Raw genomic sequence first — 27912 nt, forward strand, 5'->3', positions numbered from 1 at the left:
TATAGGAGAGGCCTCCATCCCGTGTAATATAGGAGAGGCCTCCATCCCGTGTAATATAGGAGAGGCCTCCATCCCGTGTAATATAGGAGAGGCCTCCATCCCGTGTAATATAGGAGAGGCCTCCATCCCGTGTAATATAGGAGAGGCCTCTATCCCGTGTAATATAGGAGAGGCCTCTATCCCGTGTAATAATCTAGTTGCCGTCATTGAACTGACTCTAACTTCTAAATATCTTTTTAAAAATGTGGAGCCCAAAACTGGATCCCATATTCTAGTGCCTTGCGAAAGTATTCAGCCCCCTGGAACTTTTCAACCTTTTCCCACATATCGTGCTTCAAACAAAGATACCAAATGTAAATTTTTGGTGAAGAATCGACAACAAGTGGGACACAATTGTGAAGTTGGAGGAAATTTATTGGTTATTTTAAATTTTTGTGGAAATTCAAAAACTGAAAAGTGGGGCGTGCAATATTATTCGGCCCCTTTAACTTAATACTTTGTTGCGCCACCTTTTGCTGCGATTACAGCTGCAGTCGCTTGGGGTTTGTCTCTATCAGTTTTGTACATCGAGAGACTGAAATTCTCGCCCATTCTTCCTTGGCAAACAGCTCGAGCTCAGTGAGGTTGGATGGAGATCGTTTGTGAACAGCAGTTTTCAGCTCTTTCCACAGATTCTCGATTGGATTCAGGTCTGGACTGTGACTTGGCCATTCTAACACCTGGATACGTTTATTTGTGAACCATTCCATTGTAGATTTTGCTTTATGTTTGGGATCATTGTCTTGTTGGAAGACAAATCTCCGTCCCAGTCTCAGGTCTTTTGCAGACTTTAACAGGTTTTCTTCAAGAACCGTCCTGTATTTGGCTCCATCCATCTTCCCATCAATTTTAACCATCTTCCCTATCCCTGCTGAAGAAAAGCAGGCCCAAACCATGATGCTGCCACCACCATGTTTGACAGTGGGGATAGTGTGTTCAGGGTGATGAGCTGTGCTGCCTTTACGCCAAACATATCGTTTGGCATTGTTGCCTAAATGTTTGATTTTGATTTCATCTGACCAGAGCACCTTCTTCCACATGTTTGGTGTCTCCCAGGTGGCTTGTGGCAAACTTTAAACGACACTTTTTATGGATATCATTGAGAAATGGCTTCCTTCTTGCCACTCTTCCATAAAGGCCAGATTTGTGCAGTGTACGACTGATTGTTGTCCTATGGACATACTGTCCCACCTCAGCTGTAGATCTCTGCAGTTCATCCAGAGTGATCATGGACCTCTTGGCTGCATCTCTGATCAGTCTTCTCCTTGTTTGAGATGAAAGTTTAGAGGGACGGCCGGGTCTTGGTAGATCTGCAGTGGTATGATACTCCTTCCATTTCAATATGATCGCTTGCACAGTGCTCCTTGGGATGTTTAAAGTTTTGGAAAACATTTTGTATCCAAATCCGGCTTTAAACTTCTCCACAACAGTATCACGGACCTGCCTGTTGTGTTCCTTGGTCTTCATGATGCTCTCTGTGCATCACACAGAACCCTGAGACTATCACAGAGCAGGTGCATTTATACGGAGACTTGATTACACACAGGTGGATTATATTTATCATCATTAGTCATTTAGGATGACATTGGATCATTCAGAGATCCACAGTGAACTTTTGGAGTGAGTTTGCTGCACTGAAAGTAAAGGGGCCGAATAATATTGCACGCCCCACTTTTCAGTTTTTGATTTTCCACAAAAATGTAAAATAACCAATAAATTTCGTTCAACTTCACAATTGTGTCCCACTTGATTCTTCACCAAAAATTTAAATTTGGTATCTTTATGTTTGAAGCATAACATGTGGGAAGAGGTTGAAAAGTTCCAGGGGGCCGAATACTTTCGCAAAGCATTGTATAAAGGGGTAATAATGCGTTGGGATCGCGGAATTTTATCTCTCTCTTTATATACATCCTAAACTCTTGTTTGCTTTTGCGGCTGCTGCCTGACATTGAGTGCTGCTGCTCAGCTTACTTGTACCCAGAATCCCCCGTCCTTCTCCTGTCCTGTGGTCCCGAGTATTCTCCCATCTAATGTGTATGTGGCTATAGGATTATGCCGTCCTTGGTGATTATTCTACATGTATCTACATTACTCTCATCTGACAGTGTTTCCCCATCAGATGTCTCATCCAGATCTGTTATGATTGGGTCACCGAGGAGGAGAGCAAGCTCAAGCTAAGCCACAGAAAACCAGAGAGGTTGGTAACTAAGTGGATTGCAGACCCTTGATCCTATCCACACAACTAGCAGTAGCCGTGGAGCGTACCTACGATGATCCTAGACGCCTCGTCACAACCGGAGAGCTAAATAAGCCTAAAGCAAGAAAGGGGAAATCTAAACTGCCCCAGAGCAGACCCCAAAGGAATAGACAGCCCCCAACATATATTGTCAGTGAGACAAGACGAAAACACAAACACAGGCAGGAAAATAGACTGAGCAAATGATGGGGCCCACACTGACTTGACAGGACAGGAAAGGAAAGACACTGTCTGCAATCACGCCAAAAAACCCTGCAAAAGGTCCAACAATTCTGATGCAAAAATACTGAAGTCATACGACTTCGCCCCCCACTATATCAGCACTCTGGCTGCTTTTTGCTTTGCTTTCAGAATATACCAATCTAATAAGGGACAAAAACAAACTGGCACAAGCAGTAACATATGGATGGTGATTCAGCACAGCCCCAGCCGGAGCTAGCTGATCACACAAAACTGAAATAGACAAAACCAGATCAAATGTGAACAATAGCAAAGAACAATTAGCTGAGCATGCAGGGACTGAGATGGAAACTGAGACCTCAGGAGGCAGGAAAAAATCAGCAGCATGGGAATAAGGAGTCGGCTGTCTTAAATCCAGTCAGAGACTCCAGATCTCCAGTCATCCTCCTCATTATCAGGTGGCAGGCCTCTGTTAATTAGATCAGCTCCATTACCCCCAGTAGCCACCAGAGGGAGCCCGGAAAGAGAACCAGCTCCACTACCTTCACTAGTAACCAGAAGAAGGCCAGAAAGCGAATTCACAACACAGATCGTTCTGTAATATTGTAATGTCGGGGTCAGATTATCCTACAGAGTTTGGTGTTGTCAGCAAAGATTCTAGGATTCTGATGAGGAAACTGAGCCCCGACCATCTCCATGTCTCCCACGACAACCATTACCTCTAACTCAGCATTCAGTGGAACGACACATGGAGCATTCACACTGGTGACATCACATACATTGGTAGAGAATGGTGCCATATCACAATACAAAGAACCTGGAAACCCCGAACACTGAACCCCGATATTACTCATAGTGGCACCATTGCCATAAACATGATGTAATGTTAAGTAAGATATGTCTGTAAAGTTTGATTTTGCTGGAACCTTCCAGAATCTTCCATTCTATGAGAAAATCTGCTTGCCACACACACTGCAGAGGTTACCCCCACCCCACCTTCACTCTTTAGCAGTGCAGCTGTGTGTGTCTACTCTGCCTGCATCTGAAATAGGACACCAGACATTTCCTGTTGCAAGCAGCTGTCTGTCTCTCTCTCTTCCCCCCTCCCTGCACAGTCAGGAAAGGAAGTCTTTTGTTCTCATCCATGCGGTGGAATAAAACTAAGAGATATTAAAATAAGCCTAGCACGGGCTCTGGTCATGACAGAAAAATTAAACGGACATTTCTGTGATCTGCGCAGACCCAGCTTCCCTACAGTGGCTCTTGCGAAGTTCTAACACCCCCTGAAACTGAGATATGGATTACTCCCAAATGGAGTGTCCTAACTACTGCATGTTTGGTTTTTAATTATTGTATTCAATAAACTGAGAAAAATGATACCATTGTGTGTTTATACGAGTTTTCCTCGTCAAGATATACAGTAGTTAGTATAAGTTATTAGTTAGATTGCAACTTAGAGAAAAGGGGGGCTGAACCTCTACAGCCGGCCCCTTCTGTGATGTCACACATCAGAGGCCATAAGGGATGTCAGTGTACAAACCAGTCAGTTAAGCTGGAGTTTTCATGCTGAAAGGACCCACCAGATGTCGGGAGATGTCTGGCTGTCTGCCCATCCCCATGGTTTGCCTAAGGACAATTGAGCAACTGTAAGTTTTAATTTCTGCTTTTCAGCCCTCTTATTTTATATTTGCCTTGTACATATCTAATGTCTCAACTTTGTAACAACTTTTTATCTATGTAATCACTGCCCCCCTTTGGGGAATAAATCATAAACCTATTAGTCTGCCTTCATGCTCTAAGAAACAAACACGTGCCTTTAAGATAATCGCTACGCACCCTCTTAATTAACTCACTGATTAAGTGAATGGTAGCTGGTGGCAGCAAAATGTGATTTGGGCCCCGGGTACAGCTGGCGGTGACGGAAAGGGATTTGATAAGCTAATTGGGTGGCTGTGGCCAGAGCATTGATAGTTCCCTCACTGCAGCGTGCCGGGTGGCCAGACCTCATTGAAGCAGCTGGCCGGTGACCAATCATCCTAGGAGTAGTTCCCTGACTGACCTGAGGTAAGGGGGGGCACCGGAGAGCTGCGAGTTCAAAAGTGGAACTGAGAAAGTGGGATATACATAAATCCCCGCAGTTCTTGGAAGGTTGTTAGCAGTAGTGGGACATCCAAAATAACCCCCCTGCGATAAATTGTTAGAGCAAGATTAGCTTGCTGTATATTTGTCACATGGTACCAGTGGTGGGATAACTAAGATAAGCCCCCACTGTGCCTGTGATAGCCGTGTGCCGGCAGTGCGTCGCGTCCCTCCGTCCGTGACATACCGGCGTCAGCGGTGGGATCGTGACACGGATGTAACTCAGGATCAGTACAGGATCAGCAATGTAATGTATGTACACAGTGACTGCACCAGCAGAACAGTGAGTGCAGCTCTGGAGTATAATACAGGATGTAACTCAGGATGGGTCACCGAGGAGGAAAAAACAACACAAGCCAAGTCTCAGAAAACCAGAGTGCTTGGTAACTATGCAGATTGCAGATCCCTGATCTTACCACACAACTAGCAGCAGTCGTGGAGCGTACCTACGATGATCCTAGACGCCTCGTCACAACCGGAGAGCTACATAAGCCTAAAGCAGGAAAAGAGGAAAACTAACTGCCCCAGAGCAGACCCCAAAGGAAAGACAGCCCCCCACATGTATTGACGGTGAAACAAGATGAAAACACAAACAAAGGCAGAAAAATAGGCTGAGCAAACGATGGGGCCCGACTAACTAGAAAGGACAGGAAAGGAAAGACACTGTCTGCAATCTGCCAAAAACCCTACCAAAATAATGTCCAACACTTCTGATAGCAAAATTAACCCTGAAGTCACTAGACTTCTCCCACTATATCAGCACTCTGAAATATTCTGAGACAGAGCAAAAAGAGGCCAATCTAATAAGGGCCCAAAAGGCAAATACAGATAAATAGGAGTGGAAATTCAGCACAACCCCAGCAGGGGCTGGCTGACCACAAAAAACTGAATTGACCAACAAGAGCAAGTGTGAACAATAGCAAAAACAAACTTAACTTGAGAAGACTGGAACAGAGCTGAAGTCCAAGACCTGAGAAGCAGACAGAATCACCAGCACCAGCATACGGCGTCGGCTGTCTTATAGCCAGTCTGATACTCCAGAGATCCAATCATTATCCTCCTCATCAGGTGGCAGATCACTACCAATTAAACCAACCTCACTACCTCCTGTCATCACCAGAGGGAGAACGGAAGGAGAACTCTCAACTGGTGGAGCAGAAAATGAGTTCACAACAGTACCCCCCCTTGAGGAGGGGTCACGGAACCCTCATCCATGCCACCAGGCCGATCAGGATGGGCCCGGTGAAAAGCACGAACCAATCTATTGGCATGAATATCAGAGGCAGAGACCCAAGAATTATCCTCCTGGCCATAACCCTTCCATTTGACCAAATACTGGAGTCTCCGTCTAACCAAACGAGAATCCAATATTTTCTCTACCTCATATTCCACATTGCCTTTAACCAATACAGGGTCAGGAGGTGCTGCCATAGGAACCACTGGCTCAACAAACCTCTTCAACAGTGACTTGTGAAATACGTTATGGATTTTGAACGTAACTAGAAGAGCCAATCGAAAAGAAACAGGATTAAGAATCTCCAAAATCTTATAAGGACCAATAAATCTTGGCTTAAATTTTGGAGATGCAACCTTCATAGGAATATTCTTAGACGACAACCAAACGATATCACCCACTTTAAACCGGGGACCAATGGTCCTATGTCGGTTGAGAGGGTGACAACTTATCCACCACTTGGTCCCATATCTGCTGCATTCTCTTAACCACAGTGTCCACACCTGTGCAGGACGAAGATTCCACTTGCCCTGAAGAGAATTGAGGATGGAGAACAGGAGAAGTGCCAGAAGACTGGAGAAGAGCAAATGTTGTTCCTATCTTCAAAAAGGGGAAGAAGGTGGACCCAGGCAACTATAGGCCGGTGAGTCTGACTTCTATACCAGGAAAGATCTTTGAACAAATTATTAAACAACATGTATGTCAATACCTGGATAAGAATGAAGTGATTAAACAGAGTCAGCATGGGTTTCTAACTAATAAGTCATGTCAGACTAACTTAATTTCCTTCTATGACGGTATCACTGATTGGGTGGATCAAGGAAATGCTGTAGATATAGTATATCTTGACTTCAGCAAAGCATTTGACAAAGTCTCTCATACAATCCTTATTGAAAAAATGACTAAGTATGGAATGGACAAGGCAACTGTTAGGTGGATTCATAACTGGCTTAGTGATCGGACCCAAAGAGTGGTCGTAAATGGCTGCACATCCAGTTGGAAGAATGTCTCAAGTGGGGTACCACAGGGCTCTGTCCTGGGCCCTGTATTGTTCAACATCTTTATCAACGATTTAGATGAAGGAATTGAGGGTAAACTGATTAAATTTGCTGATGACACAAAGCTAGGAGGGATAGCTAATACTAGAGAAGAGAGAGAGAGGATTCAAAAAGATTTAAATAAACTGGAGAAGTGGGCAGCAACTAACAGAATGGTTTTTAACAGGGAGAAATGCAAAGTACTACATCTGGGCAATAAAAATGAAAAAAGCATATATAGAATGGGAGGAATAGGGCTAAGTGACAGCACATGTGAAAAAGACTTGGGTATACTAATAGATCACAGACTGAATATGAGTCAACAGTGTGATGCAGCAGCAAAAAAGGCAAATGCAATTCTAGGATGTATTAACAGAAGCATACAGTCTAGATCACGTGAAGTCATTATTTCCCTCTACTCCTCTTTGGTCAGACCTCATCTGGAATATTGTGTCCAGTTTTGGGCACCACATTTTAAAAAAGACATCAACAAACTGGAGCAAGTTCAGAAAAGAGCGACCAGAATGGTGACCGGTCTGCAAACCCTGTCTTATGAGGAAAGGTTGCAGGATTTGGGAATGTTTAGTTTGCAAAAGAGAAGACTGAGAGGAGACTTAATAGCTGTCTACAAATATCTAAAGGGCTGTCACATTGTAGAAGGATCAACTTTATTCTCATTTGCACAAGGAAAGACTAGAAGCAATGGGATGAAACTGAATGGGAAGAGACACAGATTAGATATTAGAAAAAACTTTTTGACAGTTAGAGTGATCAATGAGTGGAACAGGCTGCCACGAGAAGTGGTGAGTTCTCCTTCAATGGAAGTCTTCAAACAGAGGCTGGACAGACATCTGACTGGGATGATTTAGCGAATCCTGCTTTGAGCAGGGGGTTGGACCAGATGGCCCAGGAGGTCCCTTCCAACTCTACGATTCTATGATTCTATGATTCTATGAAACCCAAAATTACGGAAAAAGGGTGACATCAAAGTGGCAGAACTAGCTCTATTGTTCAGCGCAAATTCGGCCAAGGGCAAAAATGCGACCCAATCATCTTGATCAGCAGATATAAAACATCTTAAATAAGACTCCAGGGTCTGGTTTGTTCTCTCAGTCTGCCCATTGGTCTGGGGATGAAACGCGGAGGAGAAGGATAACTGAATTCCCAGATTGGAACAAAAGGCTTTCCAGAATCTGGAAACAAACTGGACCCCTCTATCGGACACAATGTTCTCAGGAATCCCGTGTAACCGAACCACCTGTTGTAAAAACAAGGGCACCAACTCAGCGGAAGATGGCAACTTTGGGAGTGGTACAAGATGGACCATCTTTGAAAATGTATCACAAATCACCCAGATAACAGTCATTCTCTGAGAGACAGGAAGATCAGAAATAAAATCCATTGAGATATGGGTCCATGGCCTCTTGGGCACCGGCAGGGGCATCAGCAACCCACTAGAACGAGAACAGGGTTTAGACCGAGAACAAGTTCCACAGGACTGTACAAAATTCCTGACATCACGAGACAAGGCAGGCCACCAAAACGACCGGCTCACCAAATCTCTGGTACCAAAAATACCTGGATGACCAGACAATGCGGAGCAATGAACTTCAGACATCACTCTCCTTCTCCACTGGTCAGGAACATACAATTTTCCCATAGGGCAACGCTCAGGTTTATCCTCCTGAAATTCCTCCAGGACGCGTCTCAAATCGGGCGAAATGGCAGAAAGAACTACCCCCTCACCTAGGATGGTAGTAGGCTCGGTCACATTAACAGAATCAGCAAAGAAACTCCTAGAAAGGGCGTCTGCCTTAACATTCTTAGTGCCCGGAAGAAAAGAGACCACAAAATTAAAACGCGTGAAAAACAAGGCCCATCTAGCCTGTCTAGGATTCAAGCGTTTGACCGCCTCCAGATAAATCAAATTCTTGTGATCGGTGAGGACCACAACTTGATGTCTAGCTCCCTCCAACCAATGTCTCCACTCCTCAAATGCCCATTTCATGGCCAACAATTCCCGATTCCCCACGTCATAGTTGCGTTCAGATGGGGAAAACTATCGAGAAAAGAAGGCACAGGGATTCATCTTACAAGTCACAGGGTCTTTTTGGGACAAAACAGCTCCTGCACCAATCTCAGAAGCGTCTACCTCCACTTGAAATGGAAGTGAGACATCAGGTTGCCGTAAAACTGGAGCTGAAGTTAATCTCTGCTTAAGCTCCTGAAATGCTGAGACAGCCTCAGGAGACCAATTCAGCACAGCAGCGCCCTTCTTGGTCAGATCAGTCAGTGGTTTGACAATACTAGAAAAATTACCTATAAATTTACGATAGAAATTAGCAAAACCCAAAAACTTCTGGAGGGCCTTCAAAGAAGTAGGCTGAACCCAATCATAAATGGCCTGTACCTTGGCCGGGTCCATTTCAATAGTCGATGGAGACAAGATAAATCCCAAAAATGAAATCCTCTGTACACCAAAGAGGCATTTCGATCCCTTAACAAACAGGGAATTCTCCCTCAAAATCCGGAACACAGTCCGGACGTGTTCCACATGAGAATCCCAATCACTGAAAAGATCAAAATATCATCCAGATAGATAATCAAAAACTTATCCACAAAGTCCCGGAAAATATCATTCATAAAGGATTGGAAGACAGAAGGGGCATTAGTGAGCCCAAAAGGCATCACCAGGTCCTCAAAATGTCCCTCCGGAGTATTAAACGCCGTCTTCCATTCATCCCCATGCTTGATGCGAATAAGATTATACGCCCCCCTGAGGTCAAGCTTAGTAAACCAGCAGGCACTCTTAACTCTGGAGAATAGATCAGACATCAGAGGTAACGGGTACTGATATTTAACCGTCATCTTGTTAAGGGAACGATAATCATTACACGGTCTTAATGAACCATCTTTCTTGGCCACAAAAAAAAACCCAGCACCTAAAGGTGAAGAGGATGGTCTAATATGACCCTTCTCCAATGACTCCTTAATATAGGATCGCATAGCATCATGTTCGGGTACTGATAAGTTGAAAAGCCGACCCTTGGGAAATTTACACCCAGGCATCAACTCAATTGCACAGTCATAACTCCTATGAGGAGGCAAAGACGCAGACTTACTCTCACTAAATACATCAGAGAATTCAGCCAGATAATCAGGAATATCATGAGACTGAGGAGAGGTGGAGAAAACAGGAGCGTCCCTAAGAACACACTGACAACCCCAACTCGCCACAGACCCAGATTTCCAATCCAAAACTGGATTATGAGTTTGCAACCAAGGAAAACCCAGAACAATAGTATCATGCATAGAATCATAGAATCGTAGAGTTGGAAGGGACCTCCTGGGCCATCTGGTCCAACCCCCTGCTCAAAGCAGGATTCGCTAAATCATCCCAGTCAGATGTCTGTCCAGCCTCTGTTTGAAGACTTCCATTGAAGGAGAACTCACCACTTCTCGTGGCAGCCTGTTCCAAATTGTGCAACACCAAAAATTTACACTTTTCTTGGTGGTCTGGGGCAACTCGCATTATCACCTGGGTCCAAAACTGAGGTTTATTCTCCGCCAAAGGAGTGGCATCAATACCCCTCAAAGGAATAGGCGTCTGCAGAGGCATCATGGAAAAACCACAACGTTTAGTAAAATCCAAATCCATCAGATTCACAGCTGCTCCTGAATCCACAAAAGCCTTAGTGGAAAATATGGAAAGGGAGCAGATCAGAGTAATTGACAAAAGGAACTTAGGTTGTACACTGCCCACAGCAAATGTGTGTGCAAAACGTTTCTCTCGTTTAGGGCAGACAGAAATAGTATGAGAGGCGTCTCCACAGAGAAAACACAGCTTACTATGCCATCATTCCATGTAGTAAGGACAGCCCACTTTCGGAATTTTTGACAGTATAACTCTGCAGAATCCCGACCCTGGTTTAATGCCAACAGGGTTTTCTCAGCTTGATCAACAGCATTAGGTTCATCATACAACAACCCCAAGGCCTGAAAAAATGCATCCACATTAGTCAGAATAGGATTTTCAGGTGTCAGAAAAAGCCCAATCCTGGGGATCGCCGCGCAGCAAGGAGATGACAATTTTAACCTGCTGCGCAGAGCTCCCCGATGAGTTAGGCTTCAAAGCAAGAAATAATTTACAATTATTCTTAAAATTCAGAAATTTAGACTGATCCCCAGAAAACACATTAGGAGTAGGGATCTTGGGTTCAGCAGCATGTGACTGAATGAGGTAGGTGAAAATTCCCTGCACTTCAGCAGCAAGTTGCTCCACACGATCAGACAATTGTTTAATCTCCATTAGGAAAAAAAAAATCCTCCTACGGCCCCAGAGAAAAAAAGAGGAAAGTATATAAAAAAAAAAAAAAAAAAATTCTGACACTTTTTTTTTTTTTTTTAACAACTTTTCCCTGCTTTTGAGTACCCTAGAATCTGCGGTATGGCTGGTGATTCTGTTATGAACCGGAAACCGAGGAGGAAAAAAAGACAACAAGCTAAGTCACAGAAAACCAGAGAGGTTGGTAACTATGCAGATTGCAGATCCCTGATCTTACCACACAACTAGCAGCAGTTGTGGAGCGTTCCTACGATGGTCCTAGACGCCTCGTCACAACCGGAGAGCTACATAAGCCTAAAGCAGGAAAAGAGGAAAACTAACTGCCCCAGAGCAGACCCCAAAGGAAAGACAGCCCCCCACATGTATTGACGGTGAAACAAGATGAAAACACAAACAAAGGCAGGAAAATAGGCTGAGCAAACGATGGGGCCAAACTAACTAGAAAGGAGAGGAAAGGAAAGACACTGTCTGCAATCTGCCCAAAACCCTACAAAATAATGTCCAACACTTCTGATAATAAAATTAACCCTGAAGTCACTAGACTTCTCCCACTATATCAGCACTCTGAAATATTCTGAGACAGAGCAAAAAGAGGCCAATCTAATAAGGGACCAAAAGGCAAATACAGATAAATAAGAGTGGAAATTCAGCACAACCCCAGCAGGGCTGGCTGACCACACAAAAAACTGAATTGACCAACAAGAGCAAGTGTGAACAATAGCAAAAAGAAACTTAACTTGAGAAGACTGGAACAGAGCTGAAGTCCAAGAACTGAGAAGCAGACTGAATCACCAGCACCAGGATAGGGCGTCGGCCGTCTTATATCCAGTCTGATACTCCAGAGATCCAATCGTTATCTTCCTCATCAGGTGGCAGATCACTGCCACTTAAACCAACCTCACTACCTCCTGTCACCACCAGAGGGAGAACGGAAGGAGAACTCTCAACCGGTGGAGCAGAAAATGAGCTCATAACAGTAATGTATGTACACAGTGACTGCACCAGCAGAATAGTGAGTGCAGCTCTGGAGTATAATACAGGATGTAACTCAGGATCAGTAATGTAATGTGTGTACACAGTGACTGCACCAGCAGAATAGTGAGTGCAGCTCTGGAGTATAATACAGGAGGTAACTCAGGATCAGTAATGTATGTACACAGTGACTGCACCAGCAGAATAGTGAGTACAGCTCTGGGGTATAATACAGGATGTAACGCAGGATCAGTAATGTAATGTATGTACACAGTGACTGCACCAGCAGAATAGTGAGTGCAGCTCTAGAGTGTAATACAGGATGTAACTCAGGATCAGTAATGTAATGTATGTACACAGTGACTGCTCCAGCAGAATAGTGAGTGCAGCTCTGGAGTATAATACAGGATGTAACTCAGGATTAGTAATGTAATGTATGTACACAGTGACTGCACCAGCAGAATAGTGAGTGCAGCTCTGGGGTATAATACAGGAGGTAACTCAGGATCAGTAATGTATTGTATGTACACAGTGACTGCACCAGCAGAATAGTGAGTGCAGCTCTGGGGTATAATACAGGACGTAACTCAGGATCAGTAATGTAATGTATGTACACAGTGACTACACCAGCAGAATAGTGAGTGCAGCTCTGGAGTATAATACAGGATGTAACTCAGGATCAGTAATGTAATGTATGTACACAGTGACTGCACCAGCAAAATAGTGAGTGCAGCTCTGGGGTACAATACAGGAAGTAACTCAGGATTAGTAATGTAATGTATGTACACAGTGACTGCACCAGCACAATTGTGAGTGCAGCTCTGGAGTATAATACAGGAAGTAACTCAGGATCAGCACAGAATCAGTAATGTAATGTATGTACACAGTGACTGCACCAGCAGAATAGTGAGTGCAGCTCTGGGGTATAATACAGGATGTAACTCAGGATCAGTAATGTATGTACACAGTGACTGCACCAGCAGAATAGTGAGTGCAGCTCTGGGGTATAATACAGGATGTAACTCAGGATCAGTAATGTAATGTATGTACACAGTGACTACACCAGCAGAATAGTGAGTGCAGCTCTGGAGTATAATACAGGATGTAACTCAGGATCAGTAATGTAATGTATGTACACAGTGACTGCACCAGCAAAATAGTGAGTGCAGCTCTGGGGTACAATACAGGAAGTAACTCAGGATTAGTAATGTAATGTATGTACACAGTGACTGCACCAGCACAATTGTGAGTGCAGCTCTGGAGTATAATACAGGAAGTAACTCAGGATCAGCACAGAATCAGTAATGTAATGTATGTACACAGTGACTGCACCAGCAGAATAGTGAGTGCAGCTCTGGGGTATAATACAGGATGTAACTCAGGATCAGTAATGTAATGTATGTACACAGTGACTGCACCAGCAGAATAGTGAGTGCAGCTCTGGGGTATAATACAGGATGTAACTCAGGATCAGTAATGTATGTACACAGTGACTGCACCAGCAGAATAGTGAGTGCAGCTCTGGAGTATAATACAGGAGGTAACTCAGGATCAGTAATGTAATGTATGTACACAGTGACAGCACCAGCAGAATAGAGAGTGCAGCTCTGGAGTATAATACAGGATGTAACTCAGGATCAGTAATGTATGTACACAGTGACTGCACCAGCAGAATAGTGAGTGCAGCTCTGGAGTATAATACAGGTTGTAACTCAGGATCAGCATTTAATATATGTAAATAATGACTCGTCTTTGAATGATCTTGCTGACGCTAATTACATATTAATATTAATAATAATAAATAATAATCTTTATTTTTATATAGCGCTAACATATTCCGCAGCGCTTTACAGTTTGCACACATTATCATCACTGTCCCTGATGGGGCTCACAATCTAAATTCCCTATCAGTATGTCTTTAGAATGTGGGAGGAAACCGGAGTGCCCGGAGGAAACCCACGCAAACACGGGGAGAACATACAAACTCCTTGCAGATGTTGTCCTTGGTGGGATTCGAACCCAGGACTCCAGAGCTGCAACGCTAACCACTGAGCCACCGTGCTGCCCTGGGGTATTATATGTCCATATGTCCATATATGTCCATATTATATGTCCATATCTCCTGTAGTCGCGTTCTTCCTGTGGTAGCAGATTCATATTATAAATGCAATATAACTCTTACCGGAGATCCCTGCAGCTGTCAGAGTTGACATCACATGTGAGAGTCCGCGGCTGCCCGGCTGGTGTGGTCCTTGTAGACAGTGCTGGATTACCGCCATGACACTCTGGACATCTTCCTCTTCTACAATGTGACCGCCATAAATAATGGCTCCTGCAGTGCGAAGAAAGGAGAGTGGTGACAAGTAGATGATGAGGGCCGATAAGAGACCCTCAGAGACGTTCTCCGGGGCTGGACTGTGATGACCCCATGACTGCTCTCAGATAATGCTAGCGAGGTTCACCACTGGGTCCCCATCAGCTTTCCCCATGCTGCCTCCTGTCACCGCCTGTCACCCACCTCTGTACTTGCTGTTGGAGTTACTCCTGAAGATTTCAATGTTTCAGACCACCTACTAATTGTATGATTGCTTCTTCTCCACAGTGCCGCCATTTCTGTGCCCCCCATCTGGTGAGGACCACCATATGTACAAATGACACCCTCAGTCTTTACCTGTGATGAAGGGCAGAGCCTGATCGCAGTCCCCGCACCATGCCATCACCGCCCTTGCGGTGCACAATGCGTTCCTCAGATCCTTCTGGCCCCTGTGAATAGTTAATAGCCGAGATCAGCGTGCTCCTCCTATCCCCCACCATCAGCGGTTGGAGGTCGGAGTGATGGCTGCCCTCATGGGTCGGTGGCACCACTCACCAGCAGTATGTCTGGCGCTGTACATAGAGGCTGTACTCCTGTCTGAGCAATAAGATACTGTGGAGAATCAGGATCTTCAGGGTGAGGGGGTCCTGCTCCCCAGCGTCTTCTGCCACATCTAAGCAGCTCATAAGAAGAACATCACGGAGAGTCAAGCGGAGCGCGCAGGGCGTAGAGTGGGAGCCCAACCGCGAGGCTCCTGAAAGACAAACTGAGGGTCTCATGGAGGAGAACAAAGAAGGGGAGCTGGGAAGAAACAGGTGGCGGAGAGTGGTTATGGGGGACACTGAGAAGAGGGGGCACAAAGGAGGGTAAATGGAGACACTAGAAGGAGGAAAAATCAGGGGACACTGGAACAAGTGGAAATCAGGGTACACCAGAAGGAGTGGAGATACAGAGGACACCAGAAAGAGTGGAAATATTGGGACACTGGAAGTAGGGAGGATACAGAGAACATGGGAATAGGGGTACACCAGAAAGAGGGGGGATACAGAGGACACCAGAAAGACGGGAAATAGGGGGACACCAGAAGGAAGGGGATACAGAGGACACCAGAAAGAGTGGGAATAGGAGGACACCAGAAGGAGGGGGGATACAGAGGACACCAGAAAGAATGGAAATAGGGGGACACTGGAAGGAGGGGGGATACAGAGGACACCAGAAAGACGGGGAATAGGAGGACACCAGAAGGAGGGGGATACAGAGGACACAGAAAGAGTGGGAATAGGAGGACACCAGAAGGAGGGGGGATACAGAGGACACCAGAAAGAATGGAAATAGGGGGACACTGGAAGGAGGGGGAATTCAGAGAACATCAGAAACAGTGGGAATAGGGGGGACACTGGAAGGAGGGGGGATACAGAGGACACCAGAAAGAGTGGGAATAGGAGGACACCAGAAGGAGGGGGAATAGGGGGACACTGGAAGGAGGGGGGATACAGAGGACACCAGAAGGAGGGGGCTACAGAGGACACCAGAAAGAGGGGGAAGAGGAGGACACCAGAAGGAGGGGGAATAGGGGGACACTGGAAGGAGGGGGGATACAGAGGACACCAGAAAGAGTAGAAATATTGGGACAATGGAAGGGAGGATACAGAGAACATCAGAAGGAGGGGGAATAGGAAGACACCAGAACAAGGAGGGATACAGAGGACATGAGAAAGAGTGGAAATAGGGGGACACTGGAAGGAAGGAGGGGGATACAGAGAATACCAGAAGGAAGGGGAATAGTGGGATACATAGGGCACTGAAAGGAGGGGAATACAGAGGACACTGAAAGGAGGAGCAATCGGGGAACATTGGAAGGACGGTGGAACTGGAAATGGAAGAGGAAGCTGGGTGGAACCGGGCGACACTGGAAGGAGGGGCGTCTGGGGTCACTGGCAGGAAAAGGATCTGAGAACACTGGAAGGAGGAGGAACTGGGAGCACTGGAAGGAGGAGGAACTGGGAACACTGGAAGGAAGGAAACCGGAGGACAATGGAAGGAGATCACAGCTTGAGGAGAGTTGTGCTAAACCAATATGATGTCACCTTTTTGTCATGAACAGTCCTCTGCTGCCCCCTATCATCAGGACAATTACACAATTGACTGACGATTCATAGAGGGGGCACAGACTGTTTTCATCATTAGGCCACTTAGTGGAGAACTAACAGTGAGCGTACGGTATACACACCTCGGATACCAAAGCATGGAAAATGTATATACATTCGGTACAGTCACTGCCAGCTCTGCAATAACAAAAGTAACTACTCGCTGCCACCACCAATCATTTATACTGGATGCCCGTTACCGACAGTGTATGTCTTTGGGGTGCAGTTTACAGAACAAGAGGAACAGAACTATTACATTTTTATAAAAAATATACACAAAAGATTTTACAAACCGGACAGAACAATACAGCGCATACAATAACCGTGGGGAAAAGAAGTATTTAATCAGCCACCAATTGTGCAAGTTCTCCCACCTGTAAAGATGAGAGTGGCCTGTAATTGACATCATAGGTAGACGACAACTATGAGAGACACAATGAGGAAACAAATCCAGAAAATCACCTTGTCTGATTTGGGAAGATTTATTTTGCAAATTATGGTGGAAAATAAGTATTTGGTCATTAACAAAAGTTCATCTCAATATTTTGTTATATATCCGTTTTTGGCAAAGGTCAAATGTTTTCGGTAAGTCTTCACAAGGTTGGCCCACACTGTTGGTGGTATGTTGGCTCATTCCTCCATGCAGATCTCCTCTAGAACAGTGATGTTTTGGGCCTGTCGCTGGGCAAAAGGGACGTTCAACTACCTCAAAAGTCAGTAAATGCGTTACATCCCTACTCTCGCCATGACGCAGAAAACTTATCCCTCATAAACATTTGGTAGATACAAACCCTAATATTTGTATCTGGAGCTACAAAATGCTTTACTGGAAGGAAGCTCATCCTGGAAACCACATTAGATATCCTTATCACCTGTCCATGGCGGAGAGTCTCTGAGTGATGCAGAGTCACTTCTCACAGAAAAGCTTTGTGATGTAATAGTCAAAGAGTCTGAGGTCAAAAGCGAGGATGGTACGCCAAAATCAGAAGGAAGAGACAAAGGCATAGTCAGGGAACGGTCCAAAGTAAAAAAAAAACAAGAAGATAGGTGATCAGAAAAAAGGGATTAAACAGAAGGATGGTCAGTACGAGGTCCAAGGTCAGGCAACGAAAGATCAGCAAGCAGAACACAAGGCACAAAGAGACAAACCACAAGGTTGAATGTACAGTGGGTATGGAAAGTATTTCTTCTACATTTCTGGGGTTTTTTCAGTCAAGATGGGGTGCAGAGTGCACATTAATGAGAAAAAAATGAACTTTTTTGAATTTACCAAATGGCTGCAATGAAAGAAAGAGTGAAAAATTTAAAGGGGTCTGAATACACAACATACCATATTTTTCGGACTATAAGACGCACTGGACCATAAGACGCACCCCAAATTTTTAGAAGGAAAATGGGGAAAAAATTAATGTGTCAAAAGGGGGTCCGTCTTACAGTCCTGCGGGGAGATGATCTCACCCCCATCCCCAATCTGGTGCGGCAGGTTCGGCGGTGCTCATTGGTGTGGGGGCTCTGGCGACATTTTCTGATGTCCGACGCTGCAGGGCGATGATGGTGCGGCAGTGTTCTGTGGTGTCGGGGGCTCCAGAGACATTTTCTGAAAGCCCCCACACTTCTATTGCCTTGATGTTGTGGCCTCCAGGAAAATGGCCGCCAGAGGCGAAGGATGCACACATTGAGGTCTCGGCAACGAGATCTCGTCCCAAGATCTCGGGAGTAGAGATCTCGGAGCCGAGATCTCAATCTGCACATGTGCCGCCTCTGGCGGCCATTTTCCTGGAGGTCCCAGCACCATCATCTCCCTGCAGCATCGGACCAAGACCACCAGAAGTCCCACTCCAGCTGTCACAACGCTAAGTGTAAGTACCGTACATTCCGACTATAAGACGCATCCCTGTTTTCCCCCCAAATTGGGGGGGGGGGGGGGGGGGGAGTGCGTCTTATAGTACGAAAAATACGGTATTTTCTAATGCAATCAGAGAAAATCAGGGGAAGAGTCTTGAGGAGATCATGTGCATATTCCCAGTGCCTTCTGGGATAAGTGAAGAGTCTCCGCGAGCTCAACGATCACTGGGTTTTGGCCGTTGCAGCTGAAAAGAGGAAATTGGAAAACCGCTTTTAAGAAATCTCAGTATGGAAGAGGCCAGGAGCCATTTGGTGAGCTGCATTTCTTGCTACATGTTCACAGACTTACCAGTGGAAAAGCCAAACTTCACATGCCACAAATGCAAGCTTGTGTCCCTGTTGGAGGAAGAGAGGTTAGCTACGTTGAAGATCATTAAGGAAGGTGAAGAGTTCTTAGAGCAGAATTATCTCTTCATGTTACAGAAAGAGAAGAAATTCGAAGTGCACCTGAAGAAACAGAGGAATGGAGACATGTGACCCAGAGAAGCAGGAGGATCAGGAGGCAGTCAGCACCCATACTGCTCAGAAACCAGTACCAGGCTCTCACGCAGGAAAACGATGAAGAAATACATCAGGATAAGACTTTGCCCACAAACAGCAACCTTGTACTCCTTCAGAGTCCTCCTGGATGGAGAAAGAAAAATGTTGTGAAGAAGAAACGGAGAGTGGTGGTCATGGGGGATTCCCTGCTGAGAGGAACAGAGGCCGCTATCTGCAGACCGGATATAACTTCAAGAGAAATGTGCTGTCTTCCAGGTGCAAAAATAAAAGATGTGTCTGACAGGATATCAGGACTCTTCAGACCTACAGATGACTACCCATTCCTGCTACTACATGTGGGGACAAATGACACCACGAGAAACGACCTGGAAACCATCTGCAGAGACTTTGAAGACTTAGGCAAGAAAGTGAAAGAACTGGGAGCGCAGGTGGTCTTCTCTTCCATCCTCCCAGTGGATGGCCAAGGAACAAGGAGGTGGAATAAGATTCTGCAGGTGAACAACTGGCTACGTCGATGGTGCCGTCAGCAACGATTTGGATTTCTGGATCACGGAGTGAATTACCTATACGATGGACTACTTGCTAGAGATGGGGTGCACCTTATGAAGACTGGAAAACATGTATTTGGAAGTCGCCTTGCTACACTTGTAAGGAGAGCTTTAAACTAGAACAACATGGGAAGGGAAGCAAAAGACCAGAAAAAGCCATACACCTGACAAATGCTATTGAGAACTCTGCTATTAGAAGTGGAAGGGAAGAACAAAGACAAAAGAATCTAATTAATAAAAATATTGGAGAAAGAGAAACCAATCACAAACTAAACTGTTTCTATACTAATACACAATGCATGGGCAACAAACAAGGAGAACTGGAACTACTAACACAGGAAAAGAAATATGACGTCATTGGAATCACTGAAACTTGGTGGGACGATACACATGATTGGAATACAAGACTAGAAGGATACAACTTATTTGCAAGAAACAGACTTGATAAACGAGGAGGGGGTGTCGCATTGTATGTTAGAAACGCGTATATCTGCACAGAGATTGAAGCTTCAGAGACTGGGAGTTCTGTGGAAACTGTTTGGGCAAGAATACAAGGACAGAACAATGGAAAGGACACCATTGTAGGCATTTACTACAGGCCGCCTGTGCAAGCTGAAGATATGGATGAACTCTTTATGCATCAAATGGCCAAGTTCTCCAAAAAATGACATAGTTGTCATGGGAGATTTCAACTATCCAGACATTTGTTGGGAATCTCTCTCAGGCAAAACTAAAAGGTCAAGGAAATTCTTATCCTCTCTTGCTGACAACTTTATCTTCCAAAAGGTAAGGGAGAAAACAAGGGGAACTGCTACCTTGGATCTAATCCTTATAAACAGGGAGGAAATGGTTGAGGAGGTAAAAGTGGCTGGGACCCTAGGAGGTAGCGACCATGCTATTTTAGAATTTTGGATAACTAGAGGAGGAAGACCTGTGAAGACTCAGACGTCAAGGTTAGATTTCAGAAAGGCAGATTTTAAGGGATTCAGAAAGAGAATTGGAGGGATCCAATGGCTGGATATCCTTAAAGACAAAAATGTCCAGGAAGGATGGGAAATCTTGAAAAATGAAATTCTCAAAGCGCAATTGTTAACAATTCCGAAAAGAGGGAAGAATAGGAAGCATTTAAGGAAGCCAGGATGGATGAACACAGAACTTAAGCACATGCTAAAAAGGAAGAAAGAAATGTTTATAAAATGGAAAGAGGGAGGCATATCTAAAGAAGAATATAATGCTATCTGCAGAACCTGCAGGGCACAAATCAGATTAGCTAAAGCTGACAATGAATTGAGGCTTGCAAGAGATGTCAAAAGCAATGATAAAGGATTATGGGGATATGTCAAAAGTAAAAGAAAAGTCATAGATGCTATAGGATTTTTACAGGATGAAAATGATGAAATGGTAAGACAGGATGCTGAGAAGGTCGAACTTTTAAATTCCTATTTTGCATCTGTTTTCTCTCAGAAAGGAAATGTAACATCAACTGTTCTTCACTGTCCTATTAAGGGAATAGAAGAATCCAGGATATCTATAAACAGAAAGATAGTGAGGAAACACTTAGCTAACCTAAATGAATTCAAGTCTCCAGGTCCAGATGAATTACACCCCAGAGTACTGAAGGAGATAGCAGAAGAAATTTTTGAACCCCTCTCCATAATCTTTGAAAATTCTTGGAGAACAAGAGAAGTCCCAGAAGACTGGAGAAGAGCAAATGTTGTTCCTATCTTCAAAAAGGGGAAGAAGGTGGACCCAGGCAACTATAGGCCGGTGAGTCTGACTTCTATACCAGGAAAGATCTTTGAACAAATTATTAAACAACATGTATGTCAGTACCTGGATAAGAATGAAGTGATTAAACAGAGTCAGCATGGGTTTCTAACTAATAAGTCATGTCAGACTAACTTAATTTCCTTCTATGACGGAATCACTGATTGGGTGGATCAAGGAAATGCTGTAGATATAGTATATCTTGACCTCAGCAAAGCATTTGACAAAGTATCTCATACAATCCTTATTGAAAAAATGACTAAGTATGGAATGGACAAGGCAACTGTTAGGTGGATTCCTAACTGGCTTAGTGATCGGACCCAAAGAGTGGTTGTAAATGGCTGCACATCCAGTTGGAAGAATGTCTCAAGTGGGGTACCACAGGGCTCTGTCCTGGGCCCTGTATTGTTCAACATCTTTATCAATGATTTAGATGAAGGAATTGAGGGTAAACTGATTAAATTTGCTGATGACACAAAGCTAGGAGGGATAGCTAATACTAGAGAAGAGAGAGACAGGATTCAAAAAGATATAAATAAACTGGAGAAGTGGGCAGCAACTAACAGAATGGTTTTTAACAGGGAAAAATGCAAAGTACTACATCTGGGCCATAAAATTGAAAAAAACATATACAGAATGGGAGGAATAGGGCTAAGCAACAGCACATGTGAAAAAGACTTGGGTATACAAATAGATCACAGACTGAATAGGAGTCAACAGTGTGATGCAGCAGCAAAAAAGGCAAATGCAATTCTAGGATGTATTAACAGAAGCATACAGTCTAGATCACATGAAGTCATTATTTCCCTCTACTCCTCTTTGGTCAGACCTCATCTGGAATATTGTGTCCAGTTTTGGGCACCACATTTTAAAAAAGCCATCAACAAACTGGAGCAAGTTTAGAAAAGAGCGACCAGAATGGTGACCGGTCTGCAACCCTGTCTTATGAGGAAAGGTTGCAGGATTTGGGAATGTTTAGTTTGCAAAAGAGAAGACTGAGAGGAGACTTAATAGCTGTCTACAAATATCTAAAGGGCTGTCACATTGTAGAAGGATCAACTTTATTCTCATTTGCACAAGGAAAGACTAGAAGCAATGGGATGAAACTTAATGGGAGGAGACACAGATTAGATATTAGAAAAACTTTTTGACAGTTAGAGTGATCAATGAGTGGAACAGGCTGCCACGAGAAGTGGTGACTTCTCCTTCAATGGAAGTCTTCAAACAGAGGCTGGACTGGGATGATTTAGCGAATCCTTCTTTGAGCAGGGGGTTGGACCAGATGGCCCAGGAGGTCCCTTCCAACTCTACGATTCTATGATTCTATGAAAATATAAATCATAACATTTTGAAACACAGCAGGTGCATTTGATAGTCCAAATGGCATGACAAGGTTTTCAAATAGCTCTTTAGATGTTAGAAACGCCTTTTTCCACTCCTCACCCTTCCAGAAGCGTATCATATTGTAAGCCCCTTTAAGATTAAGTTTAGAAAACCACCTGGCCTCCAGAAGTTGACTATATAGGTCGGGGATGAGTAAGTATTTTTAACCGTGATTTTGTTCAGTTCTCGGAAATTGGAGACCTCCATCTTACTTTTTTACAAAGAAAAATACAACACCTTTAGGAGAGGAGGAAGGATGGGTGTGACCCTTCCGTAAACTTTTGTTAACATTTTTTCATGGCGGTCCATTCAGGCCCAGACAAATTGTAAAGGCGAGCTTTATGTGATTTTGTGTATGGGACAAGATTAATAGCGCAGTCATAAGGACGATGGGGTGGTAGTAGCTTTGCCTCTTTCTCCAAGAACACATCTCCGAAGTCCTTCAGGTACCCCGGAAGACCCTCCAGACTAGCAGAGCATATTTGCAATGATTTTAGACATTTTTTGTAACAATTGGGGCTCCACTTAACATTCTCCTTCTGATAACAGGATTATTAATTTGTAACTGTGACGACACAGCATTTATTCTTAATTATCCAGACATATTATTTCAGTAGGCCCAGGGACGGGTTAGTTCATTTGAGATCTGAAGTCACAGCTGCCATTATCCCGGTTAGTCAACGGAAGGGTGAGACTCTGTAATTTTGCACCATTTTGGGTATTTTGCTGGTACTGTTCTACGTCTTAATTTGCCTGTTTTGTGGTTCAGTAAAATATTTCCACACTGTTTTACCCTCACCCTGTGTTATCTGAGTAGTATTATGCCCACGGTAAAAGAACGGGCTTTTGGTGGGATGATCTCTGGTCCTTACAGTTTCCAGTAGGGCACCCGCTGACTCAGTGTCTCCACAGCAACCATGGAAGCCCCAGTACCAACCCAGCAAGTAAATTATCCAAAACAAAATAGGAGATGGATTCAGAGTGGAGGGCTCCCACTTGGAGCATGAAATCCACTGTTACCCCTTTGTCCAAACTCAGGGCTAACGGTGTCTTGTTAAGACCAAACATCTGAATGGGTCTTTCAAAACCAACAGTCCCTATTCCTAACTTTGAAACCAGTCCCAAATCAATAAAGGGACAATCAAATAGCTGTCTACAAATATCTAAAGGGCTGTCACATTGTAGAAGGATCAACTTTATTCTCATTTGCACAAGGAAAGACTAGAAGCAATGGGATGAAACTGAATGGGAGGAGACACAGATTAGATATTAGAAAAAACTTTTTGACAGTTAGAGTGATCAATGAGTGGAACAAGCTGCCGCGAGAAGTGGTGAGTTCTCCTTCAATGGAAGTCTTCAAACAGAGGCTGGACAGACATCTGACTGGGATGATTTAGCGAATCCTGCTTTGAGCAGGGGGTTGGACCAGATGGCCCAGGAGGTCCCTTCCAACTCTACCATTCTATGATTCTAAGTTAGCTGCAGACCAATGAACTCCAATGTTCATAACACCTGGTTCTCCAAGGATATCATCATATTTATCAGTACATTGTCAGAAGAAGAAAAAAGGTACCTGGGAGTTTGGGTGACCTCCTTGGCCATCACCCAGACTTAGACATTCTGACAGTTTGCTAGACTGAGGACAAGTTGGGCAATTTTTGAGAAAATGCCCAGAGAGACCACAGTACAGACAGAGTCCAAGATCTTGGCTACGGTTTTTTCTCCACAACTCGAAGACTGGCAACTCTAACCTCCCATGGCTCCATCTCCGGCAAATGAACCTGATCTGGGGAAGCATAATGGACAGCCTGCTGTTCACCATGACTTTCACAGATTCTGTTGTCCATTTGTATGTTCTGGATCATAGCCTTCGCCAGCGAACAAAGGGCATAAGGACCTGAGCGTCTTTAAGAGTTGCGGAAAGGCCTTTGCGAAACTGACACCTGAGAGCTGCATTGTTCAAGAGAACTTCAGTGGACCACTGCTAGAACTCAATACAGAAGTCCTCAGCTATGCGACTCCCCACCTTGTGCCAGATGCATGATCTGAGCCTCAGTGACCAGGATCCTGTCGGGGTTTGTCATAGTTAAGACCTAAACTGTCAAAAAAGGCATAAACAGAAGACTGTCCTGGGCCTTGTGGGGACAAGCAAAATGCCCAGGTCTGAGGATCTGTGGCGCCCCTGAGAGTTCAATTGCCACAGAGGTACTGCACCTCCTCCTGAGGTGTGGTGCCCCACCATCCAGGTAAGGTGGGAACTCCTGACCACGCTCCAACACTCGTATCCCACACAACACAGTAGTTCAGCAAAACCACATTGCGACTCCCTGCTTGGAGTGTAGAAGAGCACCTTTGGTGGCTCCCTGCTTGGAACACGAAACATGCTGGGAGGTGGGTGGAGTTTAGAATACATAAAAGAGGGAATGTTTAGAATTTCAAGGAGTTCGAAGTCAGTCAGTCAGAGAGTCACTCAGAGAGGAGTGAGGAAAGGAGATCCCTGGAAGAGGGATGGAGGAAGGAGTGCTGCAGCTGCCTCAGTGATCTGGGTCTACTGGCACAGGAACGGAAAGAAGGAGAAGGACATTGAACTGAGACCTGATCTTCCATAAGAAGGAAAGAATAGTACGGAACGTAGGAGTAAAAGGGAACAGAGGATGTGGGTTAGAGGAAGAACCCTGCCTAGAAGTTCTAAGCGCAAGGCCGGGGCCCGGTCCCCGAGGTTGTATGGACACTAATGGTTCTGCAGCAGACACTGGTGGAGTAGTGGGCTGTAAATGCACTACTCCCATCTAAGACTTGGGGGCACAACAGCAACATTGATAGTGAGCCGGGACTCAGGAGTAAGGAGTCCCCGAAGCAAGCTACAGCTGTCTGCCGTACAAGTAGAGTTCTTTGGAACATCTGTAAGGAGAAACTCCAGTGTAACTCAGTACTAGGAGATCGTCACACTTAAAGGCGCTATAGAGGAGACGTTCAGAAAGGCACATGTTGGCGGAGTGTTGGAGGGGAACGTCCTATCTTGCCTGGAGGTCGACTGAGCCCCTGACCCGGAGAACACAGCACGGAGGCAGGCACCTGTGTGTACTACAGACTGTGAGTAAAGCTTTGGAACGACAAGCCCTGGTGTCCTCCATTCATTCCTGCACCAACACACCTGGTACTGCTACATCTGGGTACCAGCTTCTACACTGCGCCTCTCAGCTACCCCTACATATACACTGCCTTGGGACTACAGCTCCACCTGTGGGGAGCTTCACCATCTTGGCTGCAACACACCACCAGTCCCAGAGGATCTGCATGCAGCGTTGGCCTAACATCTCACTTGCCGAACACCACAGGTGGCATCACGAACTATTCATAAACTCTATTCACCCCCTTTTTGCCATGGAGCCCCAGGGCCACGGACCGGGTCACAGCTTCCGTGACAACTCCCATTGAGATCAACGGGCCCAGTACCAAGCACCCCGCCAGCCCTGGTTCGGGTGCTCCAGATCCTCTCGCAGTAGGGATGCTACGCTCAACGGTGGTGCACATGGATTTGTGGACCCACTGTGCCATAGGGCCTGGCCTACCTAGGAACAGGAGTAGCTAAGCAGCTAGCAGGTGTTCACAGGAGCTCCTGATGGTGGAGACAGACGGGGCTGCAGGTAGCCGCAAGTTACTACTCCTAGGCAGAACCCAGTCCCACAGCTGCTGACCCCAGGGTCACTATCTACTATCTAACAGACCTGACAGAATAACAGATCTGCAGGTGGTCGGCATCTAGGAAATAGCGACCACAATATTGTACAGTGTCACTTGTGTTTCGCTAGGGGGACTTGTCAGGGAGTCACGAAAACACTGAACTTTAGGAAGGCAAAGTCTGACCAGCTCAGAGATGCCCTTAATCTGGTGACTGGGACAATGTCCTCAGAAATAAGAATACAGAAAATAAATGGGAAATGTGTAAGAACATCCTAAATAGGCGCTGTAAGCGGTTTATACCTTGTGGGAATAAAAGGACAAGAAATAGGAAAAACCCAATGTGGCTAAACACAGAAGTAAGAGGGGCGATCGCCAAGTAACAAGAAAGCATTTACACCACTAAAGCAGGACGGCCCCGCTGAAGATCTAACAACTACAGGGAGAGAAATACTTTATCTAAAAAACTAACTACAGCTGCCAAAAAGGAAACAGAGAAGCACAAAGGAGAGTAACACTAATCCCAAGCTGTTCTTCACCTATATCAATAGTATCAGAATCATAAGTGACAGTGTAGGAGCCTTATAAAACTGTGAGGAAAGAATGGTTGTAGATGACGAGGAAAAAGCGAATATTTTACACGCCTTCTTCTCCACGGTATTCACAGTGGAAAATGAAATGCCGAGAGACCAAGAAAACCTGATATTAAGGGTCACCAATCTAACCCAAGAAGAGGGGCGAAACCGGCTACATAAGATTACAATAGATAAATCTCTGGGTCCGGATGGCATACACCCACGAGCACTAAGAGAACTAAGTAATGGAATACACAAACCATTATTTCTTATATTTAGCGACGGGGTCTGTTACACAGGACTGGCGCATAGCAAATGTGGTACCAATATTCACAAAGGCTCTAGAAGTGACCTGGAAATTATAGGCCAGTGAGTCTAACCTCTATTGTTGGTGAGATATGTGAAGGGTTTCTGAGGGACGTTATTCTGGACGATCTCACTGATAATAACTGTGTGACTCCATATCAGCATGGGTTTATGAGGAATCGCTCCGGTCACACCAATCTAATCAGCTTTTATGAAGAGGTAAGCTATAGACTGGACCAAGGTGAGTCATTGGATGTGGTATATCCTGATTTTCCCAAAGCGTTTGATACCGTGCCACACAAGAGGTTGGTACACAAAATGAGAATGCTGGGTCTGGGGGAAAATGTGTGTAATGGGTAAGTAACTGGCTGAGTGATAGAAAGCAGAAGGGGGTTATATATAGTATATTCTCTAACTGGGTCGCTGTGACCAGGTCGCTGTGATCACTGTGTCACTGGGTCGCTGTGACTGCAGGGGTCGGTGTTGGGACCTCTTCTCTTCAACATATTTATTAACGATCTGGTAGAAGGTTTACACAGAAAAATATCGATATTTGCAGATGATACAAAACTATGTAAAGCA

General features: G+C 44.9%; 1 protein-coding gene across 2 annotated transcripts in view; it reads right to left on the reverse strand.

The window, feature by feature from the left end:
- Positions 1-27912, reverse strand: part of DNHD1 (dynein heavy chain domain 1) — a 185293-nt gene that overhangs the window by 8817 nt on the left and 148564 nt on the right. For both annotated transcript variants that reach the window (XM_073559822.1, XM_073559821.1), the window contains exons 12-14: positions 15073-15271; positions 14875-14966; positions 14386-14535 (exon numbers count right to left, since the gene is read on the reverse strand). In XM_073559822.1, the coding sequence (XP_073415923.1) occupies positions 14386-14535; positions 14875-14966; positions 15073-15271 (441 nt within the window). The remainder of the gene's footprint in view (positions 1-14385; positions 14536-14874; positions 14967-15072; positions 15272-27912) is intronic.

The sequence above is a fragment of the Dendrobates tinctorius genome, unplaced genomic scaffold (genome assembly GCF_039654945.1).
Source record: "Dendrobates tinctorius isolate UK_male_01 unplaced genomic scaffold, ASM3965494v1 ptg000275l, whole genome shotgun sequence".
Classification (NCBI taxonomy): domain Eukaryota; kingdom Metazoa; phylum Chordata; class Amphibia; order Anura; family Dendrobatidae; genus Dendrobates; species Dendrobates tinctorius.